Consider the following 24,272-nt stretch of genomic DNA (forward strand, 5'->3'; position numbering starts at 1 on the left):
TTCTTCAGAAATTGCATTACAGGCGGACTGTTTCCATGTTGAGCTCTGAACTCACTGCCATTCAGAGCAGCTCCTGAATCCATTCAGATAATCTCCTGATTTCAGGGCAGTGTGACTTGACTTCCCCACCCTTGTAGGTGACATGTTCCATACTGCCATATGGTACAACACTGGCATTGCTGAACATGGGGCAGAAGAACCCACTTGATGGTGATTATTCCAAATGTTGTGAATGTCTGCAGACCAGGAGGTCAGATCAAGTGGATGACTGCAGTAACATCACAGCAGCTGCTGAAAAAGCATAGTCTGCACTGGTTCTCAGTTACTGTCAGGACAAGGCAGTTCTGAGTTGTTTCACCAGTTCCAACATCAAGGACAGAAGAAAGAAAATTTAACTGGAGCCCACTTGCAGACGTCTGCTCAGATCTTCTGTGGCCAGGAGTATCATACATCTGTCCAGCTGCAAAGCAAGCAAGAAGGGAGAGCAAGCACCTGACCTTCACAGCCTCAGGCAGATGGTGAGCTCCCAGTAAACGGAGAATGGTAACGACCAACTGATAGAACAGCGGGGTCTGCCACGATAAAGCCACCTGATTTCTTTAATCTCCTTGAGTTTTGCAGTTATATATCCTTTCTCATTCATGATGCTTGAGGTTTTTCTTGCCACCTTATCAAAGCTTAGGATGCACTCTTTGCATTTCAAAAAAGTTGGCAAATAGCGGTGGTGTTTTTTTTTCCCCATTTCAAGTATCTAGTTCCCTTTTTTCTTTTTTTTGGTTTTGCATTTACAATGTGAGCTTTTCTAGTACTTGAGTTGATTGCTTTTTCAGTTGCTTATTCCTTTGAACAACAAATATTTGCTGAGAACCTACTAAGAGCAGGCAGTATACAGGTGCAGCAAAGTCAGAGGGAATCCTGGCCCTTAACTGTCCCAGTTTTCTACACATATTAAAAATAGTTAATTTTCCTCCAAGTAAAGCTTTGCTCATATACCACAAATTCCCATATATAATGTTTTTTGTCACTTATTCTTAGTATTAATTTACCTTTATTTCCTTTTTAACGTAAGAATTTTTATATGATATATTTTAAATTTCCTAGTGGAGAAATGGATTTTGACCAGGACTTTGTTATTTTCCAGTTCTCTAAAACAGAGATCAGAGATTGTGGTGCATGTCTTTCCTTGTTTAGAAGGTTTTAATAAATCACCTAAATCTTCCCCTTAAAAAAAAAAAAAAAGCATTACAGTCTGACCAAGTTGCTTCCTCCTCTGCCATTGGTTAACCTACAGTAATAATTCACCTCTCCTCTTTGTCTGTGGTGCATCCTGTAGGCTTTAACTGTATAAATATTTTTAAAAATCAACTCTCATGGTATTATTTTTTACTCCTATTTACTATCAGGTTAGGTACCAATTCCATAGCCTGACTCCCAAAGCCTTCCCTGTCTGCTCCTGACCAACTTTTCTTGTCCTCGCTCTTGTTTAGCTACAGTGCTTGGCACATGGAGGACACTCACTAAATATTGGTTGGCCAAGCAGGTGGTGCAGAAAAACCTGACTTTTTCCTGCCCAGGGACAGTATTACATTTTCATCATGCAAGTATGATGTCTGATCGGTAGTTTCTACTGTTCTTAAATCATAATGATATAAAGATAATAATCTATAAAGCAGGGTTTAGAATTTTGCTTTTCATTAACCCAATGTCTTCAAATTCACTGGGCTTTTAAGTCCTGTATGTAGGGACTTTACCCTTGTGAAAAGGGGATAGACTTATTGATCTAGTTGACCTTCTTCTCCCATCTCAAATTTCTTTTAGGTATTTTAAATTTATCCTAGAGAGGGCTATCCGTACCTTTTTTCACACTAGGTAACATGTATAATTGGCTACTCAAAGAGTGGCTTTTTCCTTGAAAAATGTATCCATTTCCCTTGAAAGTATGAACAAATCAAGAAACTATTTTAAAAAAAAGTTAGTCCCCATTTATTGCATTGATTTAAACAGATGCTTAGTTGAATGTTTTCCAGGCTCTCCTTTTGATAGCTTTAGTGTAGTAAGTTCTTTTTACAATGGGTAGCTGTGCCACCTGCAGCATCAGATTTTCTGAGAAGATATTTATCGCAGTTCTCTTGAAGGTCAGGCTGTGAAAAGAAAACAAAAACAAAAAAAAACTTTGAATCACTACATTTGATTTATTCATGTTTCTCCTAGTCATATTTTAAGTTGCCATGTTGGCAACCTCAGAAGGCCTAGCCTTTTCCCTCCCTGCCAATCTTCTATCCAACTCTTCACTGGTGCTGTAGTTGAAAAAGGGGAATTAAGTACACTGAGTGGGTTAGAGACTTGGTTGGAAAAGAAAATTTGCATTTTACTTACTGTCTGCTCTGATCATCACAGATTAAATAATAATTTCCAACTGATCAAAGACCTTGAGAAGTTTCATCCCTTTGCCTTCCTGTAATATTACTATTAACATCTTAGGCGGATGCAAATTGATTTTATTTTATCAATCCAGAGAGGGAGTCTCTCATTTCTTGCAGTTATCCTCTTCTAAGAATCAGAATTTATTTTCAGTATCTACTCTGAGCTTTATTAAGTTATGATTTTGAACTCGTTTCCTCTTCTTTTGTCCATAGTAGAGGTAGAGGGTAAGTAGTCACTATGTATAATAGCTCTAATTCTTGAGGCATAAAGCATAATATTACATTGCCTTCCTGCCTTCTCTTTTCCAAACCAAACTTAAGGGGTACTGGTCTTAGAAGACTTATTTTAAATCTTTCATTATATATAAGACATGTCATGAAAGCCTCTCTTAAGCTTTTTACAACTCTCTTTGATGATGGATCCAGCACTGGTTGAGTATCAGTACAACAAGATGACAGTCAGTTCCTACATTCTGTACTGTAAATAAAAATTTAGATATTTTGATTTCATACTTAATTTTCATTTTAGATTTAACTAATCAAAATTTATAGCAATTACACAAAAGAAAATTATGTGATTCTTTCCTCCATGACAAAGGAAGCAGTACAGCTGCATTGCAGATTACGCATCATAGCTTACATGATAATTTAGGGACGATTTATATTTATATTTTGATATTTAGATTCAGTGAGATTAGAAATATATCCCACTGACTAGAACCAAAGCTGATTTTAGTTTCAGCATTGCTTCTAATTAATTGGATGATAATAGACAAGTGATTTAACTTCTTTCTATATCATTTCATGTGTTTGTAAAATTGGAGAAGGAGATCAAGAGTAGATGATTTTGTTGTCTTCCAGCTCAGAAGTTGCACTGTATGTTTTACTACTAGTAGTAATAATTAGTAAATTATGTATGTTAGGAGGTAAGTGTACTTGGAACTAATGTGATTAATTCATTCAAAACACACTTCTTGAGTACTTTCTGCTGTGTTCTGGACGCTAGCATTATAGTGATAAATCGTGTGCTTCCAAAGGGTTTGCATTGTATTAGGGGAAGGGACGTATCAAAAGAAATGCAATTAATATTATTGGGACTGTGATAGAAGTCTAAGGCGTGTGGGGGCACAACGAAGTTTGGTAAATTCTGCTTGATGGCAGAAGCATCAGGAAAGGGTCATTGATCCCCATGATCAATTATGAAGGCCAGAAGAAAAGCAATTTCAGTGAAGTAATAGGGTCAGTGGCTTGATTTTCGTGGCTAAGTTAGAGGATGAAGAGATGGGAACATTAGGTACAGATTATTTTTTCCCAAGGAGCTGGAATATGAAGAGAAAATCATGGAGGGACACAGGATTATTACAGGTTGTTTGTTTTTAAATATGGTAGTGACAGGCCAATTTAAAGGCTTTGGGGGAAAGAGCCTATAGAGAAGGAAAGATATTCTGAGGGAGAATGAAGAAGATACATAAATTAAGAACAAGGTTGAGGATGGATAGAAGGAGAGGTCAATGGATAATAGATTGTGATACAGCAAACATAAGCAAAATATTAATGTGGCATCTAGGAGACAGATGAATGGGCTTTCATAATGCAATTCTTCCCATTTTTCTGGTTGTTTGAAAATTTCATAATAAACTATTGGGAGAGGAAAGAAAAATAGGATGCATGTTGAGAGTTTAGCCTTGACCAGCATGGGGTGGTGAGGTGGTAGTGGAGCAGCACTTACTCCTAGTTATGGCAGACAATTGTGGAAGCTTCGATTAAAGCCTCAACTTCCTTCATAAAGTAGTGGTCACTCTCATCTGCTGGGGCAGAAGGCCAGGAGAAGAGGAGCCTTGAGGAGAATGATGGACGGAATAACCACTGTATGGAGTAGGAGAGGGGATGGGCAGACCTGGATATAAGGAATGAGTGAGATGCTCAGGTTCTGGTGAAGTGAGTGCACATAGAGTTGCACTGTGGTCTGATTTTCCCCAGTAGTTATCAGGAGACAGCAAATTAGGAAGAGCTTGGGATGGGATGGGATGGGATGGGATGATTGATTTCTTCTATTTACCAGCTATGTGTTCTGGAACAACTCCCAACCTCTCTGGTTCTCTGTTGGGGGAATTATTTTTTCTGCCTGTTTGTATTTTTATTCAAATAAAATGAGATAAAAATAATATTACAAAACTTTAACACTATTGTTAACATCTAACTATGATCATTTTGTTATCTTCTCTCAGATAAAAGAAGAACGTCCAGAAAAAATACCAGATTTAAAATTGTTAGTGGAGAAGAAATTTTCGGCTTTACAGAGTAAGAATTCTGACGCAGACTTTCAAAATAATGAAAAATTTGTACAATTTAAACAACAGCTGAAAGACCTAAAGAAGCAATGTAAGTCAGTATGCTTTGCTTTGTTTTGGCTTTTTAAACTTAGGAAACTGCCTTGATGAACAGTCCCAGAAAACCGGTTTTATCAAGTTTGCTTATCTGCTTGGCTTGATCCTTTCTTTCCTAAATTGCTTTTTATTTTTATTGTAATTCTGCATTTTGTCTAACTTTTGGTTCACATCAGCCTGTCCATTTCTGAAAGCCAACAGTTCCCACAAAGAGCTAAGAAAATTCCCCAGTAGCCAGAAAAAGTTACATTGTATTGTCCCGCTGCTGGGGAGGGGAATTGGGAAATTAAAAAGTACTGAAGACCTTCTCAGTCTTCTTGGTTCCGTTTATTAAAATAACAAGGGCATTTTTCAAATTTTAAACTGCTGTGCCAAGCTTTAAAATAACCATTCATTGATTCCAGTTTTCCTGTTCTATAATAGTATTATCAATGTTTTACAGAAGATTTTTCTTTCTTCTCAAATATGGACCACAATCCCCCAATTTCTATTTTTGTGGTAGGATAAACTGCATATAATTTTTTATTTTTTATTTTTTGCCTTCTTAATACTTGTATTATACTCAGGTTTTTTAAAAGAGCATAATTTTGATTTAAAAATGAGAATGGACAGAATGATTTATTATACAAAAATTTTTGTAGATACTATATACCAGGAACAGTACATATTTTCTGCACAATGATGTACATATGGCCTTTCTTTCCCCCCTTTCCATGGGACCCACCTAACAATTTTATGTAAAATTGTTTTTATATTAGCATCTGTTTAGTTCTGTTGCCTTTCCTTCTTTTAGGATTAAGGCTCTTTTATTTCTTAAAGATTTAAATAGTGCAAATAACTTTTTCTTTTAAAGTTTATTCTCACCTCACCTTCATTTACATACACATGGAACAGAAATGTTGAATGATATGAGATACATATTTACTTCCCTTATTTGTACTTAGTGTAGGGATTTGTATTTTGAAATAGGCTTTCTTTTAAATATAAGCATTTTCTTTAAATTGATGCTGAGGTCTCCAAAAATGACTGAGGAAGCTGCTTTGCTTTTGTCTATTTTACAAATTACTTAAGTTTCACAATTTGGAATGTTTTGCAACCATGAGGCTTTTGCATTTACTTTAGATTTAAATAGTAAGCATTTTCACCACATTTTTTCTTAAGTCTGCTTTCTGAACGTCACAACTACCAAAATCTTGCTACATAATCTGCAGTGTTCTTCAAAATGGGTGATAAGCCTCAAAACAGGCAATAATTTGCTAGTGGCTTCCTGATCTTAGAGATACTAGTGGATTTCTGTTTTGGTGTTGGTCAAAATAACCAAATATATTTTGTTTTACTTTTTGGCAGATTAGCATTCAGTCAAAACACCTGATTTTTTAGGTATTTTACAATATAGATTGAAAAATAAATATTCAAAAGTTTAAATCCTGTCCGTTGTTATTGCCTACAAAGTTATTATTATATAAGAGAAAAGTATAAAGACTTCTGGACATATACTCAGGGGGAAACACTTTTCTGATTAAGAACATATAATTCAACAAAATCACAAGTGTTGGAATCATGGTTGTTGTTTCTGTAATTCACTCTAAAATGAAGGAAAAGAAAAAAACCAGGGAATTTTAGATTAAAAGAAATGCTTCCTTATATAAGGTTTCCCGATGTTTAGTAACACTGGAATTGAGACAGCCTTTCCTTTCTTTTCTCCTAAAAAAGTATTTTAAAGAATTCTTTAATTCTCAAATGGCAGAATAACAAAATAGTAATATTCTTTTAAAATGCTCTGTAAGATGTGTATACCTCCCTTGCAAAATGTAATTTTTAGTGCAGTATTATTAGTATTTTCAATTAAACTTGCACAACATATAGTGGGGTTTTTTTTCTTTTGATTTAATGCTGTTTTGAGAGTCCTGATTAAAATCGGGCTCCCATAATATTTGTGGAGTCAGGTCAAAGGTACTATGATTTATAAATGAGCCTGTGAATCTGTTTATTTTGAGGTATGTTCTGGAGGCAAGGAATTACAATAATAATTTAAAAAAAACATGTTGGAGACAGACTTACTTCAAGTTGCCTATTTTGGCAAAGTAAAGGCTGAAATGTTTTATAGTCGGCAATATCTGAAGGGTTCATGAAAATAATTACATTTTCATCAGCTTTTTAATGGAAGAACATTAATACATGGGGTTAAATTTTACCAAATCATGATCTAATCAAAGAAATGCCAGGAAGCTCTTAAGTAGTGAATAATCTATTCGGGCCTTTCAAATCATAGAGCTGCATTGATCCCCTCCGATGGCCCTGCTTCATCTAGTTGAGAGATTCTCTCTGTCTCAGCCACTTCCATTTAGAGATCCGGGAGTAGGAACGCTATCTGACATTATATAGCAGTTTATTCAGATGTGCTTCATGCTCTCTTCAGAATAGAAGAGAGAAAGAGGCAGTCATAGCTCCGTTTTATAGATAAAGACGTGATTCATAAAGGGTAAGTGGTTTGTCAAGGTCACAAAGTAAGTTACAAGGTGAGAATTGAGACTGGGTCTTCCTTTTCCAGACCCCATGGTTTTGGCAATACTTTCAGCAGTGTCTAAGAACGACGTTTCCGGTGTGAATAGTTGCAGCATGAAGGCAGAGAGGAGTAGGATATTTATTGCACTGCAAGTTTAGAACAGATTCCATGAAATCTATTTCAAGCATAACCACAATAATCTCTTACACATACATCATCTCACTTAATCTTCACAGCATCCACGTGCAGGAGAGGAATGCATGAAAAATGCAGGCCCTGTTTTTAGCAGACAGAACACCAGATGATAAGAATCCTTGAGGTGACAGATTTACTCAGTGTCTCACAGTCAGGAGTCCACAAGGATAGCAAATCCGTTCATGAGGAAAGGGGAAGTTTTAGAATGAGAGACAGCTATAATTAAACTTATTAGTAAAGAAAGGCTCAGTTATCAAGGGACAAATGAGTCAGCAGCAAGTTTAAACACAAGCTGTGAACCTGGGTATTGCGCTCATTGTGGCTTATTTTGAGGCAGAGTGTGATGCCATCCGTGCTCAGAAGACAGCCTGAATCCAGAGTCATACTTAAGGAAATAATTACCTTGTTAAGTTGTAATTGCTGAGGTTGAAATGATTTAAGTTTTGTAGCTGTTAGATATCATGGGACTGCCAAGCAGTTAATAAACATTTCTAGGTATTTCTGTTTCATTTTTTAAAGACATATATGTGTTTGGTGGTCTTTGAAAGCTTTTAAATAGAATTTTAGCTGCTTAGCATGCGGTTCATTACTATGTTTGTGTATAACAAGTGGGCACAATTTAATCATTAACCATTAACTGCAACCATTCTGAAATTTACAAATCAAATAATGTATATCAAGTTGATATCTTTAGTTGCCTTTTTGAAGCAGCTGTAATTGAATGTTACTGTATGTGTATGACAGCAACAATTTAGGGACAAAACTGTAGCTCCTGCTTATAGAAGTTCAGTGCCACTGATATAGAAATGCATTGCTCATGAACAACATTATTTGTAATCAAGGCAAGTGTTATAATTTTACACATTCAAACAATAATACTGGTGACTTGCTACATTCAGTTTCAATTTAAAATTTCAGGAGGATTAATTGTGGGGTAGTAGAAAGGGTATGTATGATGTTGCAAGCAAAAAGACCTGGTTTTGCCACTAATGAATGAGCTCTGTCCCCTCTGGCAACTCAGTTTTGGTCTCTGGGTCTCAGTGTCCTCACATGTGCATAGAAAAGACTTCTCTAAGACTTCCTTCCAGATAATGATAGCTCTTTACCATTCTCTTTATTGCTAACATAAGCTGACTCCTCATTATCATTCTAGTATGTTTTCTTTGGAATTCTACATCTAGGAATGTCTTAAGGAGATTTTCTGAGATAATGGAGCAACAGTTATTTACAAGGCATCCTACTATAATATTTATAATTAATGTATATTAATTATATAACAAATGTCTAATAGTAGAGGGCTAGTTAAATAAAATATGGTATATCAATATAGTGGAATATTTTGCAGTCATTGAAAATGATGCCAGAGATGGTTATCGGGCAGCTCAAGGGCATCCCATGGGAGCTCGAGGTGGCCAGTGCACTGAGGGAGACCAAACTGCAGGATGAGTTGTGAATCATATACTTCTTGTGCTCCGCTCCCCCAGCTTCAGCCCCCCAGTAAGATAATAAATAACATAATCACAGAATTAAAACATAATCAGTTGTCAAATTTTTTTCAAATGATACCAGGAAAGTTTTGATAACCTCAGGAAATAAATTCTTATGCTGTTGAGTTATGTTTTTTAAAAAAGCAATATACAAAAATTAAATATCCAGTATGATTACAGCGAATTTAAATATGCATTCATTTGAAGTAGACTTAATCAAAATTTTTAAACTTCAGCTTATCAAAAGACAAAGAGACCATTAAGAAAACCAATAAGCAGGCTACAGACTAGGACAAACTATTCACAAAACATGTATTGGATGAGGGTTATGTTGTATCTAGACAATATTCTCATATAACGAAAAGGTAAACAACCCAGTTTAAAAGTTGGCAAAGACTTGAGCAGGCATTTCATTATGGAAGATACACAAATGGCCAATAAACGTATGAAAAAGTACTTGAAAAACTGCATTCATAGAACAAACATATCTCGGTGATAGCATTAATGCTGCTTCTACCCCCACTCCACCTCATGTTTTTTAAATGTGCACATATACTACACTAATTTCCTGTAATGAGCCTATGTAGTTTTACAATAAGGAAAACAACATCCCTCAATTCAGTCAGAAATAGATGCCAGTTAGGAGTGACAAGCATACTTTGGAAGATATTTTCTTAGAAAAGAAATAATTATACAATAAACAAAAAATCATATTTCTTCTTCTAAGATATCAAAATAATTGGAAGAAGAAAGGTGCCTCAATGCTTTAGTCCTAGTTCCTGGTCTTATGACCTGGCAGTCCCTGCCTGTCACAAAGTCAGTGTGACATACATATATGAGAAGCAGCTTAAAGTTCATCATGCGTTTACCTGTGTTAGCTCTCATCATCCCCATTAACCGAATGTTGTCACTGGCTTATTTGCCAAGGCCTTGTCATTCTGCCCTTGAAATATTAAAAACAGTTAGCAGTTCTTATGAAGAAGTGTTGCCCTTTTATATATTAAATCTGCTTTGAACATATTGAAAGTAGAAGAGGAATGTTTGATGATTGCAAGTATACTAATTTATAAGACATTTACTATTTTACGAAGTACCCTCCCATATATTATCTCATTTAATCCTCACAGCAACTTAACATGGTAGATCGATATTATTAGTCCCGTTTTACAAGTGAGATTCTGCAAGATCGATTGTCTTGCCTGACAAGGTAGTCATGTAGGTTAGGCAGCACTGCACAGTTCTAGGAGCCACCATTTACAGTTTACACAGCATCTCTCTTGCCTGGGTCCTACAAGTAAGCAGGACTCATCCTGGTTTTCTGACTCCAGGGTCAAGCTCTTTCTATTGAAAAACTGGTAATATTCATTAGTAACTGATAGCCAATAGGAAAGGACTTTCAAAATTTTAGAAGACCATTGTAACCATAATCATGCAACCAATATTTATAAAACTTTCCAGTGTATTAGGAATGCTAATACACAAGAAGACTAGGGAAAGGATATGTACTAGTGAAATGTAGAGTAGTAGAATATTCTCTCTCCAGACCTTCTTTGGGATTTGGTTTTCTTATTTTTGAATAAATAGATATCACGTAAAGGAACTTAATGCTTTCCTCTCAAGATTTGAATTTTCTTAAAGTCATGCTTATTGAGGTATAATTTATGTACAGATGTTTTTGCAAGATGAACACAGTCAGGCAGTCACCACCATAATCAAGGTATAGAACAGTTCTGTCACCCCCCAAAATTCTCTTGTACCTCTTTGTTGTCAGTGCCTCCCCCAACTCCCAGCCCCTGGCATCTGCTGTTTTGTTTTATTTCTCTCTCTAGTTTTAATTTTTCCAGCATGTTACACAGATGGTATCATAAAGTATGTAGCCTTTTGAGTGGCTTCTTTCATTTAGTAGAATGAATCTGAGGTTCATCCATGGCATTGCTGTATCAGCAGTTTGTTGCATTTTATTATTGTACATATGTGCTATAGTTTGTTTATTCATTTTACCAGTGGAAGGACATTTGAGTTGTTTCCAATTGGGGGGATTATGACTACATTCACCATAGGCATTCGTGTACAGGTTTTTGTGTGAGCATGTTTTTATCTCTCTTGGGTAAGTGTCCAAGTGTGTTATTGCTGAGTTATATGGTAAGTACATATTTATCTTATGGGGACCTGACAAACTGTTTTCCAGTATGGTGAACTATTTTACATTCCCATCTGGATCCTCACCAGCGCTTGGTATTTTTTTGTTTTTGTTTTAATTTTAGCCATTCCAACAAGTACATAGAGATATCTCATTGTGGTTTTTAAAATTTGCATTTTTCTAATGACTAGTGATGTTGAGCATGAAGTTAAGTTCCCTTTTCATATTTTAATTTTTCATATGATCGTGTTTCTCTATGTATCTCCTCAATTTATTATTTAATTCATTCAGGAAACATTGTAAATGGTTGCTGCAGTGGTTCTCAGAATGTGATTTCCAGACCAACAGCAAGAATATCACTTGGAAACTTATTTAAAATGCATATTTTCAGACCCCACCCCAGACCTACAGAATCAAACTGACCTTTAATAAGCCCTGCAGGTGATTATCCTGCACACCCGAGTTTGAGAATTACTGCTCTACAGCAGTAGTGGTCACCCATCTTTGGGCATCAGAACTGACTGAACCTTTAAAAAGCAAAAGAAAAAACAGGGCTCAAGCCCCACCCCAGTGAGCATCCTGGTAAGACACTAGGCATTGTTTTTATTTTTATTTTTACTTTAACTTTTTTTTTTTAAGTTCCCCAGGTAATGCTAATATGCAAAGAGTTCTGAAAATAACTAGTCTGCTGCAGGGTTGTTTAGCTAGGTACTCTAGAGGATACAAATCTGACACTAATTCAAGCTCTCATACAGCTTACCATCAAAAGGGGGAGATCCATTAGTATATAGCTTAGCACAGTATAAGTATATATGAGTTACTCAGTAATTACCTAATGAATTGAATTGGACTTGGTGTCTTGGGTTTGAATGTAAACTAATTTTTTTTCTATGTCTGAGAGCTTTATTTTTATACTCCATGTCTTACTTGGCATTCATTCATCCTTTCAACAAATGTTTATTGAGTATGCTAGATATACAGCAGTGAGAGAAATAGACAAGTTGCTGCTGTTATGGAGCTTACATTCTAGTCTTTGGCACTTGTTAACATCTACTCACTTTAGCATATTTTGGTGGAAATATTTATAGCTCTAAAACAAAGATGTACATTCAGAAGCATCATTGATAGCCTTATTACAGATCATAGTCAGGTGTTTCCTATGTTCGAGTATGATCCTTCAGAGTTATTTGCCTTGTATTTGTTAAAACTTACGTTAGCCATTAAATCCTTCTTGATAATTTTTTTCATTCATGTACTTACGCACTGACATGTGTTGATAACTGATGGAGACTGTCCAAGACATGGAAAGATCCTGGAATTTGGAGTTTAGATTCTGGCTTAACCAAGTAATAACTATTGTAATCAATGAAATTTTACACTTCTATAAAGTATGGGTTATAATAGTAAATGCTAACTAGCCCACCGAGTTCTATAAGGATTAAGTCAGATATTGCATGTGAAAGTGTTCTATAAACTATACAGTACTTTCCAGATATTAGTTACTTAATGTTTTTTAGCTTGTTAAAGGCATTTACTTTAATAATTTTAATTCAAATGATGTACATTTTAAATGTTAGTAGTTCGTATGAATTCTAAAGTGCAAGGAAACATGCTCAGGGTGTTTTAGTCATTTTGTTAACACGTTAAGATTTTAATGATAACATATTGCTAGACTGTCAGGTACTTAAGGAATGTTCTGTAATTGTCAAGGGTGTGAACTAAAAATAGTGATAAGGTAACAAATCATTTTCAGTGCAGTATTGGTTTTGGCAACCTTTTCTTGATAGAGAAGCAAAGACTGAAGTGTCGGGAGAGGACTAGCTCTGTTCATATAATGAGCCACCCTATTCTCTGGTGAAAACTTATTCATTGTAATAGGGTGGAGCAAATGTAATGTAACTGCCACTATTTCTGTGTGCTTTATGAGCTTTTAATATATTAGGGATTCTTTTACACTGTAGATCTAATTGGAGAGGATTGATCCTGCTGTTTGAGCTTGGCTATTTAGTCTTTTTTGTTGTTGTCATCACCTGATGACTTATTTCAAATCATATATATATATATATATATGTTTTTTTTTTTTAGTTAACAGGCACCTGCCATGTGCAGAGTACTGTGGTGAGCACAGGAATAATAGCAAATAATGTCTTGGGTCTGAGAGAAAAAGGAGACTGGTCACTTGAAATCACAGGGTCCTAAAACTTTACATCCAACAATTTTTGAGGAGAAAAGAGAGTGGGTGGGTGTTGACAAAAGGCTCTAAGTAGTTTTCCAAAATAAATGTAGTTAGGTTTTTGGTTTTTTTTTTTTTTTAATAAAATAATAAAGGTTTCATGGTCAGGTAAATTAATCAGTTTTCTTTACTGGACTAATTTGTATTCAGTTAGAAGGTCAGTTCAGTGAGAGCAGAGACTTCTCTGCTTTCATCAATATCCCCAGTGCCCAGAATAGTATCTGGCATGGAACCAGAGCCTAATGTATATTTGTGGAATAAAGGAAGGGCTACAAAAGGGGACAGTAATATACAGGATTTCCACACTTAGTTGGTCATGGAAACTTTTTTCCATGGGACAGATATTCCATGGAAAATATTTTGGCTCTCATTACTCCAGGGAATGAGAGGATAGGGCAAGGCATTGTGTCTCTTTCCACCAAAGTCACCTTGGCAGATTTGGGCAAAAACTGTGCTCTGGGTACAGGCATGGCTGCCAGTTGGCTGGTGGAGTTCCCAGACTTTCTGGCAGCCTTGCGCATTTTGACCGTTGGGTGCTTCCTCGGGGAAGACAGTTTCTTCCTCTTTCCGTAGGGGGCACTATTCTTTGACCTCATTTTAGTTGCATAATGCAGGAAACTGGCAAGTTTGACTCTAGAATTTTTAATTTCTTCCTTCCCCCATCAGCCTTTTTAGGTGGTAGCACTGATTTTTTTTCCCCCACATGCAAAATATTAAGTTAACCATGTGACTGTTTATACAGTCAAGAAAATAGAGTAGTAGCTTTTATCTAAATATATTTTTCTTTGCTTCAGAGCATGGTGGTTGAATTTTATATGTTTGTTTCTTTCAAATAACCAAAAGCGAAAAGTACCCCTTCAGGGAGATGACTACAAATTATCAACTGGTTAATGACTATGTGCTGTCTAGTCCCATTCCTGGAAACCTCTGCCAATCCGCTCTCCATTTCATTCTGTCTGTTACCTTCTTTCAGATCTACCCCAGCCTCCTTAGTGGTCCATGCTCTAGACGACCCCCACCAGTCTCTGCCAGAGCAATTGATCATTTCACAGTATAGCTTTGATCACGGTTGTCTGCCACTTGATCTTTCAGCAGCTCTCCAAAGACTTTGGGATGAAGGCCCTTTTGGCAGCAGGCTCTGATTTTACCTTCTCACCACTGTGCTCTCCAGCTCTTAATCCAGCCACAGTGAATTTCTTGCGATTTCCAGAAAATACTGTGTTTTCTTTTACCTCCAGACTTTCACACTTGTCAGTCCTGTCATGGCATATCCTACCCCGTCTCTCTCTTCACTTAGTTAAGTCCAGCCCATGCTTCTACCTGAACCCAGACATCACCGACTTCAGGGAATCTTCTCAGAGCTCCTAAGTGTTCCTGTAACACTCTTTGTCCTCATCATTCTATGTTGAAAAATTCTGTTTACTTGTCTGTTTTACTCTTAATGGTGGGGACTGTCCTTTATGCATCTCTGTATCCCTTGTACCTAACACAATGCCTGCCACACAGTAGGCATTCAGCTCTTGTTACTGGATACTGTTGAATGAAAGTTTAATTGTGACCTGTCATGAATGCCTAGCTTCTGGTTTCATTCTGAAACCCTCTCCCACATGAGCTGTACTGTTTTGGACTCTTACCTGGTTAATACAGATCTGAGCTGTGAATCACCCATGCACTCCTTGGTGTACCTTATAACTGAGAAGATTTGATGCAGGAAAGAAAGGACACTACCCTTCTGTTTGGACAATAGCTGTATTACCAGTGGAGAGGACAGTTGGTGGACTCAGCCCTTTAAAAAAATATCCTACTTTTTATTTTCGAATATAACATATATACATAGAAGTGATAACTTTCCAAGTGCAGTCAGCCCTTTTTTAACTGCTGCTTTTTTGTCTAGCTATTATCTGCCTAGCAAGATACTAGGCCTTATAAATAATAACAACAAAAACAATTTACATGGTTCTTACTGAGTGGGAGGTGCTGTTCGATGCACTTTCCATTTCAATCTCATTTAATGCTTCTATCAACCCTAGAGGTAGGTACTTTTATTATTCCTATTTTATAGTTGAAGAAACTGAGGCATGGAGAGGTTATATAACTTGCTCAAGGACACAGCTGCGAAGTCGCAGAGCCACGATTCAAATCAGACAGTCTAAGTCCAGAGTAAGTATTATTAATCCCAGTGCCGTATTTTTTTTTCACTGATAAATTGGTTTTGTGACTCAAAGCAGTCTAATTTGGTTGTCATCACTAGAGAGGTTAAATGAATTGTCTAAAGCCACATTGTTAGTTAGTATTAGAGTTAGGATTCAAACCTAGGCCTATCTCACCAAAGTCCTTACATTTAAGTACTGCTATGCTGTGTTCCTCTGAAACACCTAGCCTTTACTTGGCTTGTTTCACTGGGCTTAAGCAAGAGAAAGACTTATAATTAGGAGCTCACTCACCAACATTGGAAGTAAAGGAAATCTTAGTGCCTGGGGTAGAAGAATAACCCGTGAGGCTTAGGGAGTTAGAATTTGGCAAAGAATTTGGTTAGACACTAGTCAGTTCCTTAATCTTGTGTGAAATTATTCCATACTGAAGAAGACCTTTGTCTTGGTTTAAGACAGCTGATTTGTGTTGCCGGGGAAAGCTTAGAACTAAAGATTGAGCCTCCATCAAGGCTGAGGCTACCATCAGGCACTTGTGTACTGCAGTTATTGATTGGATATTTGGTAGATAACCTGTTTTCCTTATAATTGTTTTCTGCCAGATGTAAGCCCCTAAGAGCAGAAGCCTTTCTTACCTGATCAAAGAGTAAAGTTGAGAAAAATGCTCCAGTTTGAAGGAAGATAAAATTAGTTGGTGTTAGATTTCTGCCATGTAGCTCCTTTGTGATGTGGGGACAAAGGGAATAACTAGGAGGCCATTGTGGGGTTGCAAGAGAGGAGAGGGGACAGTTTCCAGAGTTGTTCAGAAAATACTGTTAGGTAGGTTGGCTAAAGTTAAAGTTGGCTTCAGGAGAATAAAAGGAAATAACTCTAGAGAGGTGTTTAAGGGCCAAATTTTTAAAGTCCTTGACTAACAGGTCAAGGAGTTTGAACTTAAGCACATCTATAATATGGAACCTTTAAAGAAATTTTACTTTGATACAGGATATCTAATAACAAAGATTAGGGAAATTAGCATATGAGATTGTTTGGCCAGGAGAGGAATTTGGGCAGAGTTTATGGTAGCTTTGAAATACGCTAATTATTTTGTTTAAATAGTGTGCAAACTGGAAACTGATATTGGACTATCCAATTTATAATCTAATATTTGAGCATGTAGAATACTCTTCATTAACCATATCTGTAAAATATTCTTCTTTGGGTGGTGGTGCATGGCAGTACAGCCTCACTGACTGAAATACATTAATTTTCTCATCTTGACTGACTCATTCGACTTGACTAGCAAGTTCCTCCATGACCCCACCTCTAAAAAAAGAAAAAGTATTATTATGTTTTCAGAATAACAATCTTTGAGAAACGGAATACTGTTACTTCTTTTTGCTCTGAAACCAGTTATAGCTGAAACCTGCTAACCACAGGGACTGGAGGTCATAGTGGGAGGAGGAGAGGAGGCAGCTCTTTTGGATGAAAGAGTTGGGAGAGAGTGTTAGAATTATAGGTTACAAATCCCAGTACTGTAGTTAATAAAATTCACCAACTTTTTCTGATGATTGAGCATAAGCTTTGATAATACAGTGATAATATGAGATAACTATTAAGCAGCTGAATATTAAAGGTACAGAATGTGTGCCGAGACTCTTTAAAATGTTTTCCTGGTAATTATACTTTTGGGAATCGAGTCTAATAAAACAACCCAGAATGCAAACGTTTTATGTACAAAGTTGTTACTCAACTATATTCAATAGGAAAATTTACAAACAATCAAGATTTGTGAAAACTATTCATCTATAAAGGTAAATGTTCAGAAAAACTCTATCATATAATATTAAATTTTAAAACAGCATAAAATATTGTGTATACATTCTCATCACCATTTCTGGTTAAGGAAATACTGTAAGCCATGAATCAGAAGTAGAAAAAGGCACAGGACATGATCAAGGAACAGCGGGTGGTCCAGTTGGACCAGACTGTAAGTACACAGGATTAAGATTACAAAGGTAAATTGGAGCTGATTTTTGAAGTTACTTGTTGCCTTGAATAGGACAGTTTAATTAGTAAGTAATGGGGAGCATTAAAAGTTTTTCATTAGGTGAGCCATCTGATTAGATTTGAACTTTAAGAAGATAAATCTGGTTGTGGTATAAATAAGGTAAATTTGGGAGGGAACGAGGCCTTGTTATGGTGGGCCAGGAAGTACTGATAAATTGGAAAGGAAAGAATGAATGCCAGAGGTGTTGTACAGGTAAAATCTGTAGGACTTGTCAACTAATTTGAAATATTAGATGAAAGAAAATAAGGAGTTGAAGATGGCTCTGAGATTTCTGGGTAATTGGGAAAATGGTGATACCACTGAAAAGTAGTAGGATATCTATGAAAGAGCTAGTCTTCAGGTGGAAAGGATGACTTTGGTCTCCAACATATTGAATTTAAGGTGCTGAATCTTGATATAGATCTTCAACAAATGGTTGGAAATGAAAAAACTTTGGTTTAAGGAGTGAGGAAGTCTCTTCACCTACTCCAAGGTACTAGTTGGAGCTGTGGGAAAGATGACCCGGGTCAGGGGAAAGGTGCCCAGAGTATAAGTGGAGGAAGTAGAGGAGGAGCCAGCAGGAATGCTCAGGTAGCTGGTAAGAGAACTGTTATGCTTTTTCTCCTTGTCATTTTAACTTTTCTAGGATGTTGCGTAGATGGAATCATACTGTATATAGCCTGTTGTCTTCTTAGTCTCATTTTCTTATTTTAGTTGAATTTCCTATTATCAATGATGCACAGAATTCTTAGTCCTAAACTTAATCCTGAGTACTAAATTGCATAACCAAATAAGATTTGGGGGAAAGAGCCTTTTTGATTATCTATGGTACCACTACCTGATGGTAGGATTGATTAAGGATCTACTTCTTTGCTTCTTTTTTCTTCCCAATTATGGATACTGAAAGCAATGGAGAGTAAAGGTCACATCTGACTTCCCCTATCCAATTTCTTAAGCAGGAAACATATTGTGTAGTTTTAAAAGAATTCTCACAGCAGATAAGGAGATAGAGATGAGGTATACTCATTTATTAGATAATAGGATTTTTTAAGTCAACTAATCAAAAAGCAAGCAATTCCTTTTTATTTAGAAATTGTATTTTAATTATAATTAGAACTTTTTATTTTTAGGATTATATAAAAATAAATATTAAACATATAAGAATGATTTTCATTAACTATAGACTAAAGTTAAGAATGGTTGTGTAATGGAAATTAGTGCTGTGACACTATGCAGTTTTCAATTAAATGGTGATGGGTTTCCAGATCTATCGGTTAGTAACTTAAAATATTTGATATTATTTTGCTCATGACTCTGGGTGGCCATTTAACCTGGATTTAGGTGGGTGATTCTTGCATCAGTTCAGCAGCTCACTCATAGGTCTGTGGGCTGCAGCCATGTTGACTGGTGGCTTCGTGGTCTAGGGCATCCTTAGTTGGTACATCTCATCCCTTGACATGTGTCACATGCTTGACACTAAAGTCATCCTTTCCACCAAAAGACTAGCTCTTCCATGAGATATCCTACTACTTTTTAATGGTATCACCATTTTCCCAATTTCCCAAACTAGAAGCCTCAGAGCCATCTTGCTCCATGTGGTCTCATCTGCTAGCAGACTAGTTCAGGTTTGTTCACGTGGTTGCATAATGCAGATAAGAGCCTCAAAAACAGAAACTGAGGATCTCTTGAGGCCTAGGCTTGGAAATTGCACAGTGTGGTATTTGCCGTACTTTATTGGTCAGAGCATTCCCAAGGCCAGCCCAGATTTAAGGCGTGGTAAAATGGTCTGCCTCTCCCCATCACCTTCCAGTCCCCCTTGCCTGTGTTTCTCCAGCTGTATCTTGGCTCTTTATATATTTGATTCAATTCAGTTCAACAATACATTGTTTTGCACAGAACATGGGCTGTAAAATACTTTAGGGGATGCAGAGTAAGCACAAAAGAGTTCTTATCTTAGATTCTAAGGAAAGGCTGAGAAATAATGTCAGTTGAAAGCTTTGCGCTCTGAAGGAAATGAAGTATCAGATTCTGCTGCTCCTATGAAGATGAAAGAAAAGAAATATGTTTGATACTCTGAAAAGAAAAGAGTAAGCCTATCCCATCCTTAGACGCTGCCTCTTGATGGGAAGAGATAAAAAGTATTGTGGCCGTTTTTTTCAATGTGTCACACCATATCATATTTGCTTGTTGTTTTGAATACTAAAATACTAATTTTTAACTGCTGAAACAGCAGTGACTGTGTATGCGCGCGCATGCGTGTGACACTTTACTAACCCTGTCTTCTCTATGTGCTACTCCTGAAAATCGAGGAGTATTTGAAGAAATCTCACTCATCTGTTTCATCCATTTGATCAGGACATATTTATTCAGATATCAAAACAACTAAAGAAATCACTGACCATCTTGTACCACTAAACTACAACTGCTTTATTTATATTTGTTTATTATCTTTGCTTGGCTGTTTTATGCCTGGCCCTGGACTAGTGTTCAAGAATGGGGGAAAAAACACATGACATACTCCTTTCTTTCAAGAAGTTTATATTCTTATAGGATGAGCAAAATGTATATCCATTCTATTCAACAACTATTTATTTGTGTGCCAAGGACTAGGCTTTAATCAAAGGTAGTCTATAGATGGGTATGACATTATCCTTTTATTAGAGCAGAAAAACAGGTATTTAAGGTAACTATAATTCAGAGCAAAATAGTAAGTGCCATGATGAAATACAAACTGAGTGCTATTAAATTTGGAAAAAAGAATCGTAAGTAAATGACCAAATGCCAGGAGATGGGATTCACATAATTAACACCTGAGAAGGGAGAGATCTTAGAAACTAGAGAGTGATGGATTCATAGAGAAAATGAGTTTTGAACAAGACTTTGAAGAAGAGATAGAATTTGAATTTAGGATTAAGTTTCAGTGTTTTCCCAAGAAGGTAATTATTTAATTAAAGAGAGTCTTTTAAAGTGGCAAAGATTAAAAAGCATGAGATAATACAAATGCAGAAAGACTCTATGGAAAGCATTATTCTAGGAAGATGGCTGGCAATTGTTTTCCCCTTCAAAGATACCAGGGCTTAATTTTCTGTCATCAGGTATTGGTGTACTTTGGTTGGAAAACTGAGTAAAAGAAAAATTATTTTATTTTATAAGAGTAGTGCAAGTTTCGTTTTCATTGAGTAGTGTTCCCTTTAGTAATATATTGACTTTTTTAAAAAGAAACACATAATGTGTATCTCTGCTGACAAATCCAAAATTAACAAAAGTAAGGAAACCCCCATTGAGTAATGTCAACTGGTACTTTCTACAAATATGTTCTGGATCTATTTAAGGGCTAAGTTGGTAGAAATGAATTGGGGGATTTCCTTTCCCAAATTTGATAGGTTAATTTGCTTTTGAAACTTTCTATTCCAGTTGGTCCTATTTAAACTTTTTAAACTGACTTTGAGAAGAAGGGGTTATTAAAATATATTTTATTTAATGCTAATTGAATAGCATAATATTTGAACATCTACCAAACGCAAAAGTGCCCAGCATAACTATATAAGTAGCAATAGAAATAAGAATCGTAATTTTTATTTGAGTAAGGCAAGTAAGTATTTCATTGTTAAGATGGCATTCTTTAAAAAAAAGTGAATCTCATGATCAGGTTTCTCTTTGCCTTACTTGCAATGATACTTGGCTAATACTGCCTAATTTAAATGCTCCCATGGCTGAATTTCTGCAGAATGCATTGAGAGAAACACATTAGCGTTGAGAGCTAACACAGTGATAGGAATTCTGAGAGTTTATTAAAAAAACTTTTATGATTTCATTTATTTTAATAGCTGGAATATATATTCATTTCAAAGAGAACGTATCATAGTGCTATTATAATTGAAAATGAGATAACATATTAAAGTGCTTGCAAGCTGCATAGTCGTATGTAAATAAACGTAAGATGGTATTATCATTTTGAGATTAGCAAAATGTTTTTTCAGGGTCTCTTGAGTAGTAGTACATAGCTTGGATCCGAAAGCCAGACTGGCTGGGTTCAAGTCTGGGTTAACTGTTCAAACCCAGCCTACTTACTACTGACTTTTACCTTGTGAGAGATGCTAACACAAATTAAAGGTACTGATAAGATTTTATGACTTGTTTCCTAGTAGCCCTAAAATAGAGTATTTCTGGGTCCAGTCTTGCAAAACTGGGTGAGGTAGATGGGAAGAATCTCATAAAAGATGCCATCCAGGGGTAGTGGGGAAATCTCAGGGACTTGGTTGAGTTAAAAGGGTGTCTCTGCAGAGCTGAGGCAGTGAGAGCCAGGTAGGTGCAGAGAGGCCCAGCTTATAACTGGGCTTTTATGTGCACTCTCCAGACAGCAAAATAAGAAGAGTAGAGTGGGCAGGGATGCTGTTAGCCAGGCTGGAGTTTGAGCAGAGGATTCAGGTAGGTGGTTCAGTACCAAACCACTGAAAGTAGTTGTCAGAGTATCATAGATAGTCTGTTACTTAGGAATGGTTGAGCAGGTAAAGACACACGATGGGCTAGAAAGCACTGACTCACAGAATCTAAATAATTCCTTTATGAAAATAACATATTTCTAAACGTAGGATAGGCTCAGCCTGCTGTAGGCAGTTGTACAGTTTATTATGCACTGCCCCAAAACACGTTGCCAAGGAGGCAAGGGATGACTGAGTGCTAGCCCTTGTTCTAATTAGCAGGCCATATACCTGGTGTACCTGGTATGCCTGGAGGCAAGTATGGCTTTTTCTAATTCATCTGTTATTTCAAATGCTCAGAATGGGCAAACAAGCTTTGTTCCATTTACTTCATGCCGCATACTTGATGTGATGAAAATGTTCTATTCTGTCTGTTAAAAAATCTTGGCATCAATGTGGAATCACATTTTCTGATCCAAAAATTGCATTTAGCAGTAAGTGATAACAACTGGCCGTAGTTTAATTCCTTATAAGAATTGGAAAGAAAAGAAGGAATTTGGCTTTGAAAAGAGTAGACCCCTTTATGAAAAAGAGATCTTGATCATTTGAGCTCTTTTTCCTTCTTAAGCTTTTTTTCCCAGCTATATGATTTTTGCTTTGAGAGCACTGAAAGCAAAATGAATCATGCCATAGAAGAATGACCTTTCAATCTTCATAGGTTTGTCTACATCTAAGCAATGTACGTGAAACTAATAATGCTATTTAATAGCATTCTCGCTTGGCCAAAGGGTGAGCAGTTCTGAAATGCAATTTAACTGCCCATATCCTTTACAGACTAAGCATGTGTCTGGTGTTTTAGTAGATATGTATTTTTATAGAGTGACTTAGCTCAAATTTAGTGTCATAAATAGTAGAGTCTACATAAAGCCCTTATGCTTCCCCTGTTATTTTTTTTTTTTATTCAATGTTTCAAGTTGCCCATAAGTCTAGAGGTCTGCAGGCCACATCTAGACTAAAATTGGATTTCGAATGGCCTACACGGGTGGGTTAAACTAGGGCTTATTGTTTTTAAATACATTTCAATACCAGTTGTGTGTCTCAATCAGTCACTGTTGTGACCATTCCCTTTTGTCTTATATCAGGTCTACTTTAGACATTTATACTAATTGTCTTTCCCTGCTAGGCATTCGAGTTTGCAATTCTTGCTTTATATCCAGAATACCTTGTGAACGTAGAATTAAGGCAGGAAATTAGAAGGTAGAAAAAAACATTGTCACTGAAGAGCTTTATAGAGAAGCATTTTACAGTGAATAAAGAACTCTTATTTATAATGTGAAATATTTTTGAATTTTAGAATTTTATACCAATATAATTCCTTCTAGCACTCCTGATATTTAATTGCTGTTAGACTGGGCTGTGCCTCACAGCAAGATAAATACAAGGTTGGTAGACAGATCTAGGAAACTGCATCAAGGTGTAGAATACCAGTAGTCAGTGGTAGGCCAGTGACTTAAGCCAAAATGTACACAAACAAGTCAAGACAAGACATAGGTTGGAGCAAGGTATAGTCATAGTACCCAGGGCCCTTAGGGGGAGGAGAATCCAGAATCCAGGCCTCTGGTAGTAGGAAATACATGAGCTTTAAAGGGATGAGATGAGAATCAGCAGGAAGGGAGGCTGGAACCAGGCAAGGAAGCTGAGTGGTGGGGACTCAGGGTCTCAGACAATGAAACAGGCCTTTGGGAAGTCAGTACAGGGCACTACGTGAAAGACAGGAGTTTGCTACAAAGCAGCACTCTTTGTCTCAGCTTAGTTTTTCATTTGTTTGTTTGTTTTTAATTAATAGACTTTATTTTTTAGAGCTGGTGCATTTTTAGGTTTACAGGAAAATTGAGCAGTTTTCCCATACTCCCCCACATACACATTTAGGCATTTTTTACCTATTGCATTAAGGTGGTACATTTGTTACAATTGATGAACTCATGATATATTATTATTAACTAAAGTCCATAGTTTACATTAGTGTTCACTTTTTGTGTTGTATCATTCTGTGGCTTTCACAAATGAATAATGTCATGTATCTACTATTATGGTATTATAGCATTTCACTGCCCTAAAAATCCCCTGTGCTTTACCCATTCATCCCTCTCCCCCTCATCCCCACCCTCCTTTGCCTTTGTTCAGATTTTCATATGTTCCTCTGTGGAGATTTAACTACTCTTTATACTCCTGTTATCTGGGACTTCCAGGTAAAGATGAATAGGACTGAGCTATTACTAAAATCTCAGTGAAATCAGTGAT

The 24,272-nt window shown here is 36.5% G+C and overlaps 1 protein-coding gene across 1 annotated transcript in view; it reads left to right on the plus strand.

Annotated features, from left to right (window-relative positions):
• Positions 1-24,272, plus strand: part of NSMCE2 (NSE2 (MMS21) homolog, SMC5-SMC6 complex SUMO ligase) — a 279,573-nt gene that overhangs the window by 113,389 nt on the left and 141,912 nt on the right. The window contains exon 4 of the mRNA XM_037802327.1: positions 4,652-4,805. Coding sequence (XP_037658255.1) covers positions 4,652-4,805 — 154 coding nt within the window. The remainder of the gene's footprint in view (positions 1-4,651; positions 4,806-24,272) is intronic.

This window comes from Choloepus didactylus, chromosome 14 (genome assembly GCF_015220235.1).
Source record: "Choloepus didactylus isolate mChoDid1 chromosome 14, mChoDid1.pri, whole genome shotgun sequence".
Lineage (NCBI taxonomy): Eukaryota > Metazoa > Chordata > Mammalia > Pilosa > Megalonychidae > Choloepus > Choloepus didactylus.